This window comes from Catharus ustulatus, chromosome 1 (genome assembly GCF_009819885.2).
Source record: "Catharus ustulatus isolate bCatUst1 chromosome 1, bCatUst1.pri.v2, whole genome shotgun sequence".
Classification (NCBI taxonomy): Eukaryota; Metazoa; Chordata; class Aves; order Passeriformes; family Turdidae; genus Catharus; species Catharus ustulatus.
This window is the reverse complement of record NC_046221.1, coordinates 689,563-704,288: the sequence shown is the minus strand read 5'-3', so window position 1 is coordinate 704,288 and position 14,726 is coordinate 689,563. Positions and strand designations below refer to the sequence as shown.

At 55.0% G+C, this 14,726-nt stretch overlaps 1 protein-coding gene across 11 annotated transcripts in view; it reads left to right on the top strand.

Moving 5' to 3' along the window:
• The window catches only part of MAP4 (microtubule associated protein 4), a 135,946-nt gene that overhangs the window by 112,939 nt on the left and 8,281 nt on the right, over positions 1-14,726 (top strand). For 7 of the 11 annotated variants that reach the window (XM_033055235.2, XM_033055226.1, XM_033055252.1 and 4 more), the window contains 6 exons: positions 293-505; positions 2,223-2,397; positions 7,129-7,188; positions 7,640-7,956; positions 11,328-11,450; positions 13,453-13,545. In XM_033055235.2, the coding sequence (XP_032911126.1) occupies positions 293-505; positions 2,223-2,397; positions 7,129-7,188; positions 7,640-7,956; positions 11,328-11,450; positions 13,453-13,545 (981 nt within the window). The remainder of the gene's footprint in view (positions 1-292; positions 506-2,222; positions 2,398-7,128; positions 7,189-7,639; positions 7,957-11,327; positions 11,451-13,452; positions 13,546-14,726) is intronic. The other 4 variants (XM_033055245.1, XM_033055292.1, XM_033055262.1 and 1 more) reach the window with 4 other exon arrangements.

Genomic DNA, 14,726 nt, shown 5'->3' with positions numbered 1-14,726 from the left:
GCTGAAATAAATCCTGTTGGTTTGGAATGGAATGGAATGGCAGAACCCCCCCAGCCCCAGAGGCTGCTGCATTTCTGTCTTTGTTGTGCTCAGAAAACAGAAAGCTGATTATTATTATTATTATTATTATTACTATTATTATTATTGCTACTATTTTTATTCTTATTATTTGTTTCCTTTAAAATATCACTTTTCTGTTGTTGCAGCTCAATGTTTTGGTTTACAATGCGCTATTTTTTGTTGTATTTCTTTGGTTTTATCCTGGATTTTGCTTTTTGGCCCAACCCTAAAGGCTGCTGCACCCACCTGCACTCCCAAGGCAGCAGTGAAAGCCAAGCCCTCGGCCAGCAGCAGCCCCAAGCGGCCCAGCTCGGCCCCCCTGGGCACAAACAAAAAGGCCACGAGCCCAACCGCAGGTCCTGCTGCGGGCAGCGCCTCCAAACGCCCTGGAAGCAGCAGCAGCACCCGGCCCTCCACCCTCACTGCAAAAGAGACTAAACCAAAGGTAAGAACTGCTGCTCTGCACAGCTCCTGGGCTGCTCAGGGACACCCCTGCCAGGGCTGGGAGCGGCTCCCAGGGGTGGCATCGTGTCCCTGGCACTGAGCTGTGTCACCACAGAGAGAGTGACACCTGGGGCTGGTGCTGCCAGTGTGCTGAGGAGCTGCCAGGAGTCAGGGATGCCAGGCTGGCTTGGCTTGGGAGGGACCTGAGAGCCCATCCCAAATCCCATTCCATCCCAAATCCCATTCCATCCCAAATCCCATTCCATCCAAAATCCCATCCCATTGATCCCATCCCATTGATCCCATGCCAGTATCCCATCCTATCCCCAATCCCATTTCATCCCAAATCCCATCCCATCCCAAATCCCATTGATCCCATCCCATTGATCCCATCCCATTGATCCCATCCCATTGATCCCATCCCATTGATTCCATCCCAATATCCCATCCCATCCCATTGATCCCAAATCCCATCCCATCCCATCCCACCCCAAGTCCCATCCCATCCCATTATCCCATTGCATCCCATCCCATCCCAAATCCCATCCCATCCCATTGATCCCATCCCAAATCCCATCCCAAATCCCATCCCAAATCCCATCCCACCCCTGCCGTGGCAGGGACACTTCCACTGTCCCAGGATTCCCAACCCCATCCAGCCTGGCCTGGGACAATTCCAGGGATCCAGGGGCAGCCACAGCTGCTCTGGGCACCCTGTGCAGGGCCTGCCCACCTTCCCAGCCAGGAATTCTTTCCCAGTACAGCCCTAAATCCAGACAAGAGCATGGGAAACCTGGCTGGAGACCTTTGATATGAATATTGAAGAAAAACAAATCCATGTGAACTCTCCATGTTTCCCACTTTATGATGTCTGGTCACTGCAGAGCTGCACAGGGGGACTGGTAACACTTAGGAATCCTTGGAGATTGGTAATTCCCCAAAAGAGAGGATCCATGGACAGTGCTGCATCTTCCAGACCAGCAGGGAGTCCCTGTGTGTCAGGAGTGGGAGGTGTCCCTGGAGTGTTCCCTATGTTAACCTGGGATCTTACAGAGTAGAGGAATTCAAGTTTAAAAGGGAACATAAAAATCTGAACACCACCACTCCTGCTCTTTTAAGTTCAATTTACTGCATTTGAGTGTTGTTTAGAACTAATTAAAAGTAACAGAAGGCATAACAGAAAGCCCAGGTGTAAATCTGCACTTTTCTCTGGGCTGGTAAGTTTGGTTTGGTTCAAGTTTTTGTATCATTCTGAATCCCTTTTTGATAAAATTATTTATTCCCATGCCTTAATTCAGTATTTTCATAGTTCAGAGATCAGGCAGTTGGCAAACAAGCACTGAGCAGGAGGGAGTTTTCCAGGTGAGGGATGGGCCATGGACACCTGAATTTCCTGTCCCCAGTGTTTGAACAGATTGCAGCTGAGGGACATTCCTGCTCCTGGAGATGGGGATCTGGTGGTTCCATTTTATCCAGAAATCAAAACCTCCTCCCCATCTGGAGGCCTCCAGGCCCTGGCTGGGAGCTGGCTGTGTGCTCCATGTGCTGCCCTGCCCTCCATCACTCGCTTCTGCACCTCCTGATTCCATTTTAATTGCACTGAGACCTTTCAGCAGGGAGCTGTGGAGAACCCCAGCACTGTGTGTCCCTGTCAGCCCCTCCTGGCTCCCCCAGGCCTTGCTGTCCCATCCCTACTCTGACTCCCTGCTCTGTTGCAGGTCCCAGATGTGAAGCCCCCGGAGAAGAGGAGCTCCCTGTCCAAGGCTGCCCCCCCCAGCACCCCCAGGACTCCGCGCAGCTCCTCGGCCGCTCCGCGCACCACGGCGCCGTCACCGCTCACCCCGGCGCCCGCTGCCAAAACCACCGTGGCCACCCCTCCCAAGAGGCCAAGCTGTGAGTGCCCAGCCCTGGCCCTGAGCACCAGCAGCACCAGCTGCACCAGGGGACAGCCAGGGGTTGGGCTCTGCCCCTGGAGCAGGGAGCAGCCTCAGGGATATTGGGAATTTCCTTCATGGAAAAACTGGTGGGGTCCCCACCTCTGGAATGTTCAAAAACCACCCCATCATTGTCTGCATTCTGACAGAAGCTCAAATGGTTTTTTTCCCCTCAGGGCTTCCTCTTCCAAATTCCCTTCAGCTCTGTGTGATCCAGGGTTAATTCAATTACTGGACACGCATGATTTAAGAGTGGCCATTCTGTCACTCTGTATTTTGCCATAGGAATAGAATAAACACTAAATAAGAAAGCAAATCTTCAAAGAGGACCTGAAAGCCCTGAACTGGTGTGTGAAATCCAAAAGGGGTTGAGCAGAAGTGAAGGTTTTTTTGTAGAGCAAGAAAATTGGGAGCTGAAACTCCCAAACAATCCAAAAACTGTCCCACTCATACTCTGCTAAAGAGGGAACTTGCCATGAGCTCAGCAGGAATCCTGAGCAGCGTTTCAGATAAACTGGTGCTGTTCTCACTCCTTTTAATGGAGCTTGAGAGATTTAACATCAGCTAAAATTACAGCTAAGTATTCTCAAGTATTTTCAAATTACTGGACATCAGTGGCAAAATTTATCAGTAAATGTGTAAAATGACACAGATTGGTTTGAATCCCAAGGCAAGGATTCATATCCCAGCTTTCCCAAAAGAATTGTCGTGTTTTGGCTGTGCTGGGATGGATTTGGCCTGATGGACATCCCAGACTTTATGCTCTGGGGGGAAAATTAAACAAATTAAAAAATAAATAAATTAAAGTGTGGAGAAGGTGTTGCACATTCCAAGAGCCATGAATCCCATCTGATCCCGTGGCCATCCTGGTGAAACTCATTTTGTGTGGTCCTGGAGGCAAACTGGAGCCCAGGAATGCAGGATCTGTTCTAATGAGTTGGGTTCATTGCTCCTGCCCAAAGTGAGCCACAAACAAAGGGGTGTTTGCTGCTGCCATGTGAAAAGAGACGGAGGCAGCGATGCAGAGCTGCAGGGAGGCTGTTCCAAGAGGCACAGGGAGAGGCTGGGGCACCAGGAACCTGCTGGGACCCTGCCAGGGCTCAGCCCTGCGCCTGAGGGAGGATGAGGTCAGCTGGAGGCAGGCTGGGAGCTGGGAATGCAGAGAAAAGGCAGCAAAGGGGAGAGCAGGGGCTCCTGTTCTGGGTCAGCTGGGAGGAGGGCAGGAAAGAGGCTGGGAGCTGCCCTGGGGCTTCAGGGGAGCCACCACGAGCACAGTGCTCAGGGCTGGGTTGGGTTGGTTGGGTTGGGTTGGGTTTGGTTGGGTTGGGTTGGATTGAGTTTGATTTGGGTTGGGTTGAGTTTGATTTGGTTTGGGTTGGGTTGGGTTGGTTTAGGTTGGGTTGGATTGGATTGGATTGAGCTGAGTTGGTTTGGGTTGGTTTGGGTTGGTTTGAGTTTGGTTTGAGTTGGTTTGGTTTAGATTGGGTTGCATTGGATTGGATTGAGTTGGGTTGGTTTGGGTTGGTTTGAGTTTGGGTTCAGTTTGATTTGGTTTGGGTTGGGTTTGTTTGGTTTGGTTTGGGTTGGTTGAGGTTGGGTTGGATTGAGTTTGATTTGGTTTGGTTTAGGTTGGGTTGAGTTTGGATTGGTTTGAGTTTGGTTTGGGTTGGTTTGGTTTAGGTTGAGCTGGGTTGGATTGGTTTGAGTTGGGTTGGGTTGGTTTGAGTTGGTTTGAGTTTGGTTTGGGTTGCTTTGGTTTGGTTTGGTTTGGGTGAGGTGTGGGTGGCTGGGGACTCCTGGAGCTCTTGGGGTCACAGCTCTGAGCAGCTCCTTCAGAGGAGGGGACAGCCAGGGGACAGGGACAGGAGGAGAGGGAGGCTGAGGTTGGATATTGGCGATATTCCTCCTGGAAGGGGGGCCAGGCATTGGAAATCCCTCCTGGAAGGGTGGCCAGGCACTGGAAATCCCTGCTGGAAGGGTGATCAGTTATTGGAAATCCCTCCTGGAAGGGTGGCCAGATGCTGGAAATCCCTCCTGGAAGGGTGGTCAGTTATTGGAAATCCCTCCTGGAAAGGTGGCCAGGCATTGGAAATCCCTCCTGGAAGGGTGGTCAGGCACAGGAGGGGCTGTGCAGGGCAGGGCTGGAGTCCCCATCCCCAGAGAGATTTCAGAGCTGGGGCTGTGGCTCTGGGGACATGGGCAGTGCTGGGGACAGCATGGGCTTGGCTTTTCCAGCCTCAGTAATTCCATTAATTTGCCTTCTCATGGCACAGTGCTGAGGCACAGAGAAGTTTGGGGTGAGGAAGGTGTTTGTGGCTCTTTCAGGACAGCTGCTGGTGCTTTTCTCCTGCCAGGCACTCCAGTCACTGTCCCACAGGAGATTGTGTAAAGGCCAGCTTTGACATTCTGTAGTTTCACTTTTTCAGGTATTTTCAGGTCAGTTATTTTCTCTGCTAAAGGAGAGCCGTGGGTTGTGTGTGGGGATTGATATTTTGATTTTTAATTTTATTTTTTCATTAGTCCCCCTCCCTGTGGAAATGACTTTGATGTTTGCACAGGACCACGCTCAGCCCTTCAGATCAGACACAGATCAAAGTCTGTCCCCACAGGCCATTGTCCCAGGGGCTTTGGCTGAGCTTTCAGCACCTCCCATCCATCCAGACACAAGTGTTCAGCATTTGGCTCCCCACTGACATAACATCTCTCTGTACATTAGTGTAACATTTTATTCTTTGCCTTTTACATAAACCTGAGCCTGTTCTGTCCCTGCAGTTTCCCCAATTAAAGTTGTGGTCTCGAGGAATGAAATGAGGTTGGTTTGCCAGCCCCTTGTTTGAAGTGTTTGCTGTTAATTATGTATCCATCCTTTAGGCCTTATTAAATTATCCAAATGGGTTTCACCTCATTAGCTGGAATCTTATCTGGGGTGTTTAATTGAATGCTTTTAGCAAAGTCAGGGTGGAATGATCCAGACTAACTTGGCCTGTAGTTATCTGCCTCTTCCCCTTGGTCTTTTTGGTATTGATATTCCATAAAGGACCCTGACAGCTGCTGGAGTGTAGCTGAAAATCTGAGACCTAATGGAAATTAGATACTAAAAAATGAAGGGTTTCATAATTTCTAACTTGGGTCTTCCCATTTATTATTTCTTTTCAATGTTGCCTTCCTTTGGCTGTTGAAATGAAGCAGATTTTACCCAAACCTGCTCATCACTGATAGTAAAAACCCTACAATTTCATGATCAAGGAGTTCCTTATAATAAAGTTCCATTTGTGTTTTTCAGTCTTTGGTTTTTGCCTTGGTCAATGTGATGTTTGCCTTTCTCCTGCCTGGAGAAGTGTGGCTGCATCCCTGCCTTGGTGTCCTCTGTGTAATCAGGTCGTGATCGTTGGGCTTTGCCCAAAGGCAGCTCAGTTTAGGGATTGATTTTTGGGTTTGTACAATTGAAATAGGGGCCAAAGTATGTGCAATAACTCCTGTGCAAGAAAATTGGCACAGGGTAGGGCTGGTCTGGCAATGAGAGCAAGGTTGGGCAAGGACAAATGTGGGGCTGCTTTTGTTACTTTTGAAAGAAAGGAAATGTTTTGGGGTGGGTTTTTTTTTTGCGTGGTTGGTGTTGGTTTTTTTTTAAGAAATGAAGGTGGGGCAGGATTAGAATAGTCCCAGGGAGTGCTGTCAGATTCAGGAAGTTAATGGGAGGGGACAAAAAAGGCAGCCCAAGCCCAGGTGTGTGCTGTCACCAAAGGAGCATCCTTGGACAGGAATTGCTGCTTTGGCTGTAAAACCCAAGGGGTTTGGTGGCAGCAGGAGCTCCCCAGGCAGGTGTGCAGTAAATCTGGGCTGGCTGCAGAGATTCAGGGCTGCAGGGACTCCATGCTCCAGGGGTTCAGAGCTGCAGGGATTCAGGGGTTCAGGGCTGCAGGGATTCAGAGCTGCAGGGATTCAGGGTTTCAGAGCTGCAGGGGTTCAGAGCTGCAGGGGTTCTGTGCAGGGGTTCAGGGGTTCAGTGCAGGGATTCAGGGGTTCAGGGGTTCAGTGCAGGGATTCAGGAGCTCAGTGCAGGGGTTCAGTGCAGGGGTTCAGGGGTTCAGTGCAGGGGTTCAGGGGTTCAGTGCAGGGATTCAGGGATGCAGGGGTTCAGTGCAGGGCTGCTCCCTGATGTTCTGACCCCGCTGTTTGTATTGGCAGCCATCAGGGATTCAGGGGTTCTCAGTGCTGCAGGGGTTCAGAGCTGCAGGGATTCAATGCAGGGATTCAGGGGTTCAGTGCAGGGATTCAGGGGTTCAGTGCAGGGATTTGGGGGTTCAGAGCTGCAGGGGTTCAGTGCAGAGGTTCAGGGATTCAGAGCTGCAGGAGTTCAGAGCTGCAGGGATTCAGGGGTTCAGAGGTTCAGAGCTGCAGGGGTTTGGTTCAGGGGTTCAGTGCAGGGATTCAGGGGTTCAGGGGTTCAGTGCAGGGGCTCAGGGGTTCAGTGCAGGGGTTCAGGGGTTCAGTGCAGGGATTCAGGGATGCAGGGGTTCAGTGCAGGGGTTCAGTGCAGGGGTTCAGGGGCTCAGAGCTGCAGGGGTTTGGCTCAGGGGTTCAGTGCAGAGATTCAGGGGTTCAGGGGTTCAGTGCAGGGATTCAGGGATGCAGGGGTTCAGTGCAGGGCTACTCCCTGACATTCTGACCCCGCTGTTTGTGTTGGCAGCCATCAAGACGGACGCGAAGCCGGCGGATGCCAAGAAAACCTCGGCAAAGTCTCCCTCAGGTACCTGCTCACCTTGCATGGACTGAGAAATCCTCCCTGGAGAGCCCTGCAGGACCATCCCCCAGCACTGCCAGGGCCACCCTGAGCCTGTGCCACATCCACAGGGATGTTGGGTCCCTCCAGGGATGGGCACTGCACACTGCCTGGGCAACTGGACCGGGTCTGCTCAGCCTTTTTGGGGAAGGAACCTTCCCAATACCCAGCTAAACCTTCCCTGGCACAGCTGAGGCTGTTTGCTCAGTCTCAATGAGATCCCCTTTGTGGGGCTGGGTCGTTAAGGGGGTCCCTGTGCATCTCTGGGAACGGGGGTGCCCCAGGACAGGCTTGGAGCTCCCTGGGCTGGTGGGAGGTGTCCCTGCATGGCAGGGCTGGGTGAGCTGCTCTTGAAGGGCTTTGTGTGAGTGGTGCAGTCGGTGTGACAGCCCTGACCCCTCGTGTCCCTGTCCCCCAGCAGAGCCCGGCCGCCCCAAGAGCGCTCCCGGCAGTTCCACCAAGAGCAGTGCCACCACTCCCTCCACCACGGCCTCCAGCGCTCCCAGCGTGCCCGGGGCAGCCTCCAGCCGGCCCAAACCCAAAACCACGGCCCCCAAGGCCCCCACGGCCTCCACGGTGTCGGCAGACGCCAAGAAAAGCACGGCCAAGGCAGCGGGCACCAAACCCAGCACCGGCAAACCGCCGCGCCCCGGCAGCGCCGCGCCCGACCTGCGCAACGTGCGCTCCAAAATCGGCTCCACCGACAACATCAAACACCAGCCCGGGGGAGGCAAGGTGAGCCCTGTGCCCTGGCTGTGCCCCTGGGCTGGGGGTGGGCATGGGGATGTGTCCTCACTGCCAGCCTGGGGATGGGGCTGTGTCCTCACTGCTCCTGGGGATGGGGATGGGGATGGGGATGGGACTGAGCCCTCACTGCTGCTCCCTGGGCTGGGGATGGGGATGGAGATGGAGCTGGGCATGGGACTGAGCCCTCACTGCTGCTCCCTGGGCTGGGGGTGGTCCTGGGGCTGTGTCCTCATTGCCAGCCTGGGGCTGTGCCCTCACTGCTGCTCCCTGGACCGGGGGTGGGATGGAGATGGAGTTGGGGCTGTGTCCTCACTGCTCCCTGGGCCAGGGGTGGTCCTGGGGCTGTGTCCTCACTGCCAGCCTGGGGATGCAGCTGAACCCTCACTGCTCTGCTAGGCTGGGACTGTGTCCTCACTGCCAACCTGGGTTCTCTGTCCTAGGTGCTGTGCCCTGGGTGCTGGGTGCTCTTTGTCCTGGGTGCTGTGCCCTGGGTGCTGGGTGCTCTTTGTCCTGGGTGCTGTGCCCTGGGTGCTGGGTGCTCTATGTCCTGGGTGGTGGGTGCTGTATGTCCTGGGTGCTGGGTGCTGTGTCCTCACTGCTCTCCAGGCTCCTCACTGAGTTCCTGCTTGGGCACCCCCAGAGCCAGCCCCTGCTCCCTGCAGCTCCTGCAGGAGTGCAGAGCTCTGCTGCTGCTCTCCTGTCCCAGACAGAATCTTGTCTCTATTCCAGCCCTCGGCCTTGGAGTTGAGGAGCTGAGTCTGCTCTGTTCCTTCTGGACCTTCTGAATGGTACAGGAGGTGGAACAGTGACCAGGATGGGGGAAATGTGGGTTCAGGAGCAAGTTCCACAGCACCTTTCCTGTGCTGTCCCATGCCCAGCTTGTCAAATGAGATTTCTGGGACCACCTGTGGTGGCCACGAGGAGAGGGTAGTGCTGAAAAGCCATGAGCAGAGATCAGACCTGGGGCTCTGAGTGCTCTCAGTGCTCTGAGATGGCATTTCCACCATCAGCATCTCCCATGGAAGGATGGAGGTGTCAGGACACACCTGCTGAGCCTGGGACAGCAGAGCCCCAGAACCTCCCTGGGCTGTTGTGTAAGCCCAGCCTTGGCCTGGCCACGTGTGTGAGCAGCAGCCTCGGGGCTGTGCCTCCCCCCCAGTGGCACACAGATCCTTCCCCTTCTCTTTGCTGCACTCTGTGGTGCTGAATAACCCAGGACACAACTTTAATCTGCTGCCAGGGGAGCAGGCTCCATGCTGGGAGCCCTGAGCTGCTCTCAGGCACAGCAGAAGTCAAGGGCACTCCTGGCTGGGTGCTGTGTGTCCCAGACAGCATCAATACAGCATGGATTTATCCTCAGAGCCAGCAGCACAGCACAGCCCTCATGCCAGCCCAAGTTTGCCTTTAACTGCACTGCCCTTAGTTGCTGAAATACTTTCATGCAGTTATTAAATCCTAACAATTGCCTGGCTAAGCAGATTGTCCTTTCTGTAGTCTCATTGACACTGAGCTGTCTGTAGAGTCTCAGAAGGTTGTTGGGGTTTTTTTGTTCACTGCTCTGTAGTGAAATACAGGATTTATACTGAGCCCCCCAAAAATGCAGGTTCTGCTGCACTTCCCTGCAATGAATATTCTCAGGCAGTTTTATGAAACCTGCAAATTTTCCTTCAATTTTTCTGCTCAGCTGGACTGTCTGGGTGCACAGGTAGATAAAAGCTGCCTGAGCTATTGATGTTTGCAGTGTGGCTGGGTGGGGATGTGAGCTGGGAGCAGGGATGAGAGCAGAGATGAGAGCAGAGTGTGAGCTGTGTCCAGCAGAGCAGGGTGTGAGCTGTGTCCAGCAGTGTGAGCTGTGTCCAGCAGAGCAGGGTGAGCTGTGTCCAGCAGAGCAGGGTGAGCTGTGTCCAGCAGAGCAGGGTGAGCTGTGTCCAGCAGGGCAGTGTGAGCTGTGTCCAGCAGTGTGAGCTGTGTCCAGCAGTGTGAGCTGTGTCCAGCAGTGTGAGCTGTGTCCAGCAGTGTGAGCTGTGTCCAGCAGTGTGAGCTGTGTCCAGCAGAGCAGGGGCTGTGTCCAGCAGTGTGAGCTGTGTCCAGCAGGGCAGTGTGAGCTGTGTCCAGCAGTGTGAGCTGTGTCCAGCAGTGTGAGCTGTGTCCAGCAGGGCAGTGTGAGCTGTGTCCAGCAGTGTGAGCTGTGTCCAGCAGAGCAGTGTGAGCTGTGTCCAGCAGTGTGAGCTGTGTCCAGCAGTGTGAGCTGTGTCCAGCAGAGCAGAGTGTGAGCTGTGTCCAGCAGTGTGAGCTGTGTCCAGCAGAGCAGGGGCTGTGTCCAGCAGTGTGAGCTGTGTCCAGCAGAGCAGGGTGTGAGCTGTGTCCAGCAGAGCAGTGTGAGCTGTGTCCAGCAGAGCAGGGTGTGAGCTGTGTCCAGCAGAGCAGTGTGAGCTGTGTCCAGCAGGGCAGTGTGAGCTGTGTCCAGCAGTGTGAGCTGTGTCCAGCAGAGCTGTGTGAGCTGTGTCCAGCAGAGCAGGGTGTGAGCTGTGTCCAGCAGTGTGAGCTGTGTCCAGCAGAGCAGTGTGAGCTGTGTCCAGCAGAGCAGTGTGAGCTGTGTCCAGCAGTGTGAGCTGTGTCCAGCAGAGCTGTGTGAGCTGTGTCCAGCAGAGCAGGGTGTGAGCTGTGTCCAGCAGAGCAGTGTGAGCTGTGTCCAGCAGTGTGAGCTGTGTCCAGCAGAGCTGTGTGAGCTGTGTCCAGCAGAGCAGAGTGTGAGCTGTGTCCAGCAGAGCAGGGTGTGAGCTGTGTCCAGCAGAGCAGTGTGAGCTGTGTCCAGCAGAGCTGTGTGAGCTGTGTCCAGCAGTGTGAGCTGTGTCCAGCAGAGCAGTGTGAGCTGTGTCCAGCAGAGCAGTGTGAGCTGTGTCCAGCAGTGTGAGCTGTGTCCAGCAGTGTGAGCTGTGTCCAGCAGAGCAGGGTGAGCTGTGTCCAGCAGAGCAGGGTGTGAGCTGTGTCCAGCAGTGTGAGCTGTGTCCAGCAGAGCTCCCAGAGCAGCCCTGGCTGTCTTTGCCTCCCACATCTGCACCTGAAGGAGCTGCTCCTGGGTTCCCCAGGGGTTTGGTTGGCTATTTTTTGGCAGGATCAGTGTCCTGAGGTCAGTTGGATCCCAAGGAAGGGCACCAGGAGTTTTTGAGAGCTGACCCCTTGCTCTGTGCCCACTGCACCCAGGGCTGGGTGCTCCTGTGTCACCTGGGCAGGGACTTCCTGGGCTGGAATCAGAGCCTGCAGGGATTCTGAACCTGCTGCCCCAGGTTCAGCCACACTCCCATGTCCTGCCCACAGTTGTGCTTGTGCTGGTTGCAATCATCCCTTTGTCTCCCTAGGGGAAGGTAGAGAAAAGGCCAGAGGCAGCCGGCGCCGCGCCCAGCCCCGAGCCCAGCGCGGCCTCTAAGGGGGCTCCCAAAGTGGCAGCCAAAGAGGGGGTCCCCAAACAGCCCAATGGGAAAGTGAGTTCCTTTCACACTTTTCTCTGGGGGAGATGAAGGAGTTTCCATTTGGAGTCCCTGTCCCTGCTGTCTGTCAGTGCTGTCCTGCTCTGTCCTGTCAGTGCTCCCTGCACAGACACTCCCTGTTCTCTCCTGTGCACCCCGAGCTCTTCCAGGGAAGCTCCTGCAGGGAGGGACCCTCTGCACTCTGCTGGAGAGGCTTCCAGAGCAGAGTCCTCCTCTTTCACTCCCAGGTTAGTACAGGCTGAACTTGGAGTCAGAGGGTTTCCCTCAAACCCAGTTCCTCACACACAGAAGTGCTTTGTAACGAGGCCCAGGGGCTGAGTTCACAGCTGCTGCTTGAGCATTGCAGAATAGGGAGGAGTTCCCATCTTTCCTGCAATGTTCCCAACCCAAAACTCTGTCACTCCAAGCCTTAGGCCATCACCAGTGGGTGGGTTACTCCAAAGTGAAGGTGGATGGTGTGAGGTGGGAGTGTCAGTTTAATCCCAGTATTAATTGGGAGTTAGGAGTTAGGCAGGAATGGTGAGGAGTGAAGAGGATTTGTAGCTCTAGGGACTCAGAGAGAGCCTCCCCACCCTCCATGGCACAGCTGTTCAGAGCTGCTGTTCCCTGCTCCCCTTTGGGGGCTGCAGGAGCTCTGGGAGCTGCCCAGGTGAGTGCTGGGTGAGCCCTGCTGTGCTCCAGGTTTGTCACCCCCTGTAGAAATCAGGATCCAGCTGGGAGCCCTGCTGTGCTCCAGGTTTGTCACCTCCTGTAGAAATCAGGATCCAGCTGGGAGCCCTGCTGTGCTCCAGGTTTGTCACCTCCTGTAGAAATCAGGATCCAGCTGGGCCTGCCTGTGCTGTGGTCAGTAACTGCAGACTAAAGCTGTGTTGTGACTAACCTTTGTAACACTGGTGTCTAACCCAGTTTCTGTGAGTAGAGCTCACCTAAACCTCTCCTCTTGTGTTCACAAATCACAGAGTCACTGAGGCTGGAGAGGCCCTGGGAGGTGATGGAGCCCAGCCATGCCCAGCAGTGCCACCAGCACATCCTCACACCCCTAGATCTGAGTCAGTGTGAGGGAGAAACAATTTCATTAACCTGACACTCAGCTGAGATCACTCAACTGAAGGTGTCACCACCTTCAACAGGAAAATGATTCTCAGCCCCAGCTTTAGTGCCCAGGGTCTGCAGGGAGATGATCCAGGGCTGTGGGCATGGAGCAGCTGACAGGGAATGCTGGCTCTGAGGGCTGCCTGTGCCTGCCTGGGGCAGCTGCCACTGCAAACCTCCCAGGAGCCTTTCTGGGGCATGGAGAGTCCCATCCCAAATCTAATCCCATCCCATCCCATCCCATCCCATCCCAAATCCCATCCCATCCCACCCCATCCCATCATCCCATCCCAAATCCCATCCCAAATCCCATCCCATCCCACCCCATCCCATCCCAAATCCCATCCCATCCCCATCCCCATCCCCATCCCCATCCCCATCCCATCCCAAATCCCATCCCAAATCCCATCCCAAATCCCATCCCATCCCACCCCATCCCAAATCCCATCCCATCCCATCCCATCCCTCTGGGCTGTCCCAGCTCCAGGGAGGTTTCCAGGGCCCTGGGCAGTCCCACATCCCCCCAGGGCTGTGCAGGGACAGGATCTCTGTCCCCAGGATCTCTGTCCCCAGGGGCTCTGCTCTGTCCCCAGGGGCTCTGTCCCCAGGATCTCTGCTCTGTGTCCCCAGGATCTCTGTCCCCAGGATCTCTGTCCCCAGGGGCTCTGTCCCCAGGATCTCTGTCCCCAGGATCTCTGTCCCCAGGATCTCTGTCCCCAGTGTCCAGCCTGGCACTAACTCTGTCTGTGCAGCTCCTGTCCTTCACTTTCTCTCACTCTCCTCCTTGGTGGCTTCCCCAGCACTGGCTGAGTCCCACAGGGTCCCTGTCCCCCTCAGCTCCTGCCCAGTGACAGCTCTAACCAGTGCTCTTCCCTTGTGTTGTTTCCATTCTGTGACGTTCCAGGTCCAGATAGTCTCCAAAAAAGCGAACTACAGCCATGTTCAGTCCAAGTGTGGTTCCAAGGACAATATTAAGCATGTCCCTGGAGGTGGGAATGTAAGTATGGCTCTGGGCAAGCTGTCTGTGTGCTGACTCTGCTCTCTGCTGGGCTGGGTGTGCCAGAGGCTGTGGCAGAGCCCCAGGGCTCCTGGACACACCTCAGCCTGGAGGATTTTTGCATTTTCTCCCAGGCTGCCAGGCTGAGTGTGTTTTGGTTCAGAGCACAGCTGCACCTGGGCTGTTCCTGCTCTCATGACCAACCCTGGGCTGGGGAGTGGGACTGAGCTCATGGGAGTTCCCTCTGCACCCCTGAGCTCCCTGGGACCTGCATTTCCCACGTGCATTGTGGCCTGGAGTGCCTCTGAGCCAGCTGGAGCCTCTCTCACTCACTCCTTGTTTCATAAAAGGGACTCTGGAGCAGGCAGAGACTCTGGGACTTAACCTTTGAGCTGTGATTAATTTCTAAATTTAAAGGCTGCTGGTATCTCTGGCAGCAGGGCTGAGCTTATTAAAATAGAAAGTTAATCTGGTGCTGTCTGCCCTGGGCTGGGCTTTGCTGTGCAGACCCCACAGCCTGGCAGAGCCTGAGCAGGGTCTGGGGCTCCTTTCTGGGACACATCTGTGCTGCCCTGCAAACCTGGGCTCTTGGCTCAGGACAGGCTCAGGAGGGCAGCCTTTGAGCCCAAGGTTTTTCCAGAGGTGTTTCCATATCCTGAGGAGTGAATCACAGCTGGGGAGGGCCCAGGCTGTCTGCTCAGAGTGCCCCAGCGGCACCAGCCCTGCTCAGGCCCTGCCTGTGGGGCCAGCTGGGGCCACCTCTCCTGGGAAATGCATGTCCAGCTTCTCAACCTCCACATGACTGATTTATCCACAGATCCTCACAGGAGGCAGCCAAATGTGGGTTCTTACCCTGGTTCCTGCAGGTTGGTTTGGCCAGGGGGAGATGCTGAGGGCACAGCTGTGCCTCTGCAGCCAGGCTGCTCCCACACCCCTCCTGTCTGGCTTTGCCCTCTGTGCTTCTCCCTTGCTGTTGCCATGGTTCACACCACGTTTGTGGGAGATTTCCCTGGAAATGCTCACACAGGACATGTGGAAATGCTGCTGTTGATCCCTGGTGTCTGTGGGGAGCCCTCAGGCTGTGCCTGAGCCCTGTTCTGGGTCTGGTTCTGGGTCTGTTCTGCTGCCTGTCCCCCCTGTCCTGTCCCCTGCTGGTGGCAGAAGTGCCTTTGGCCACACTG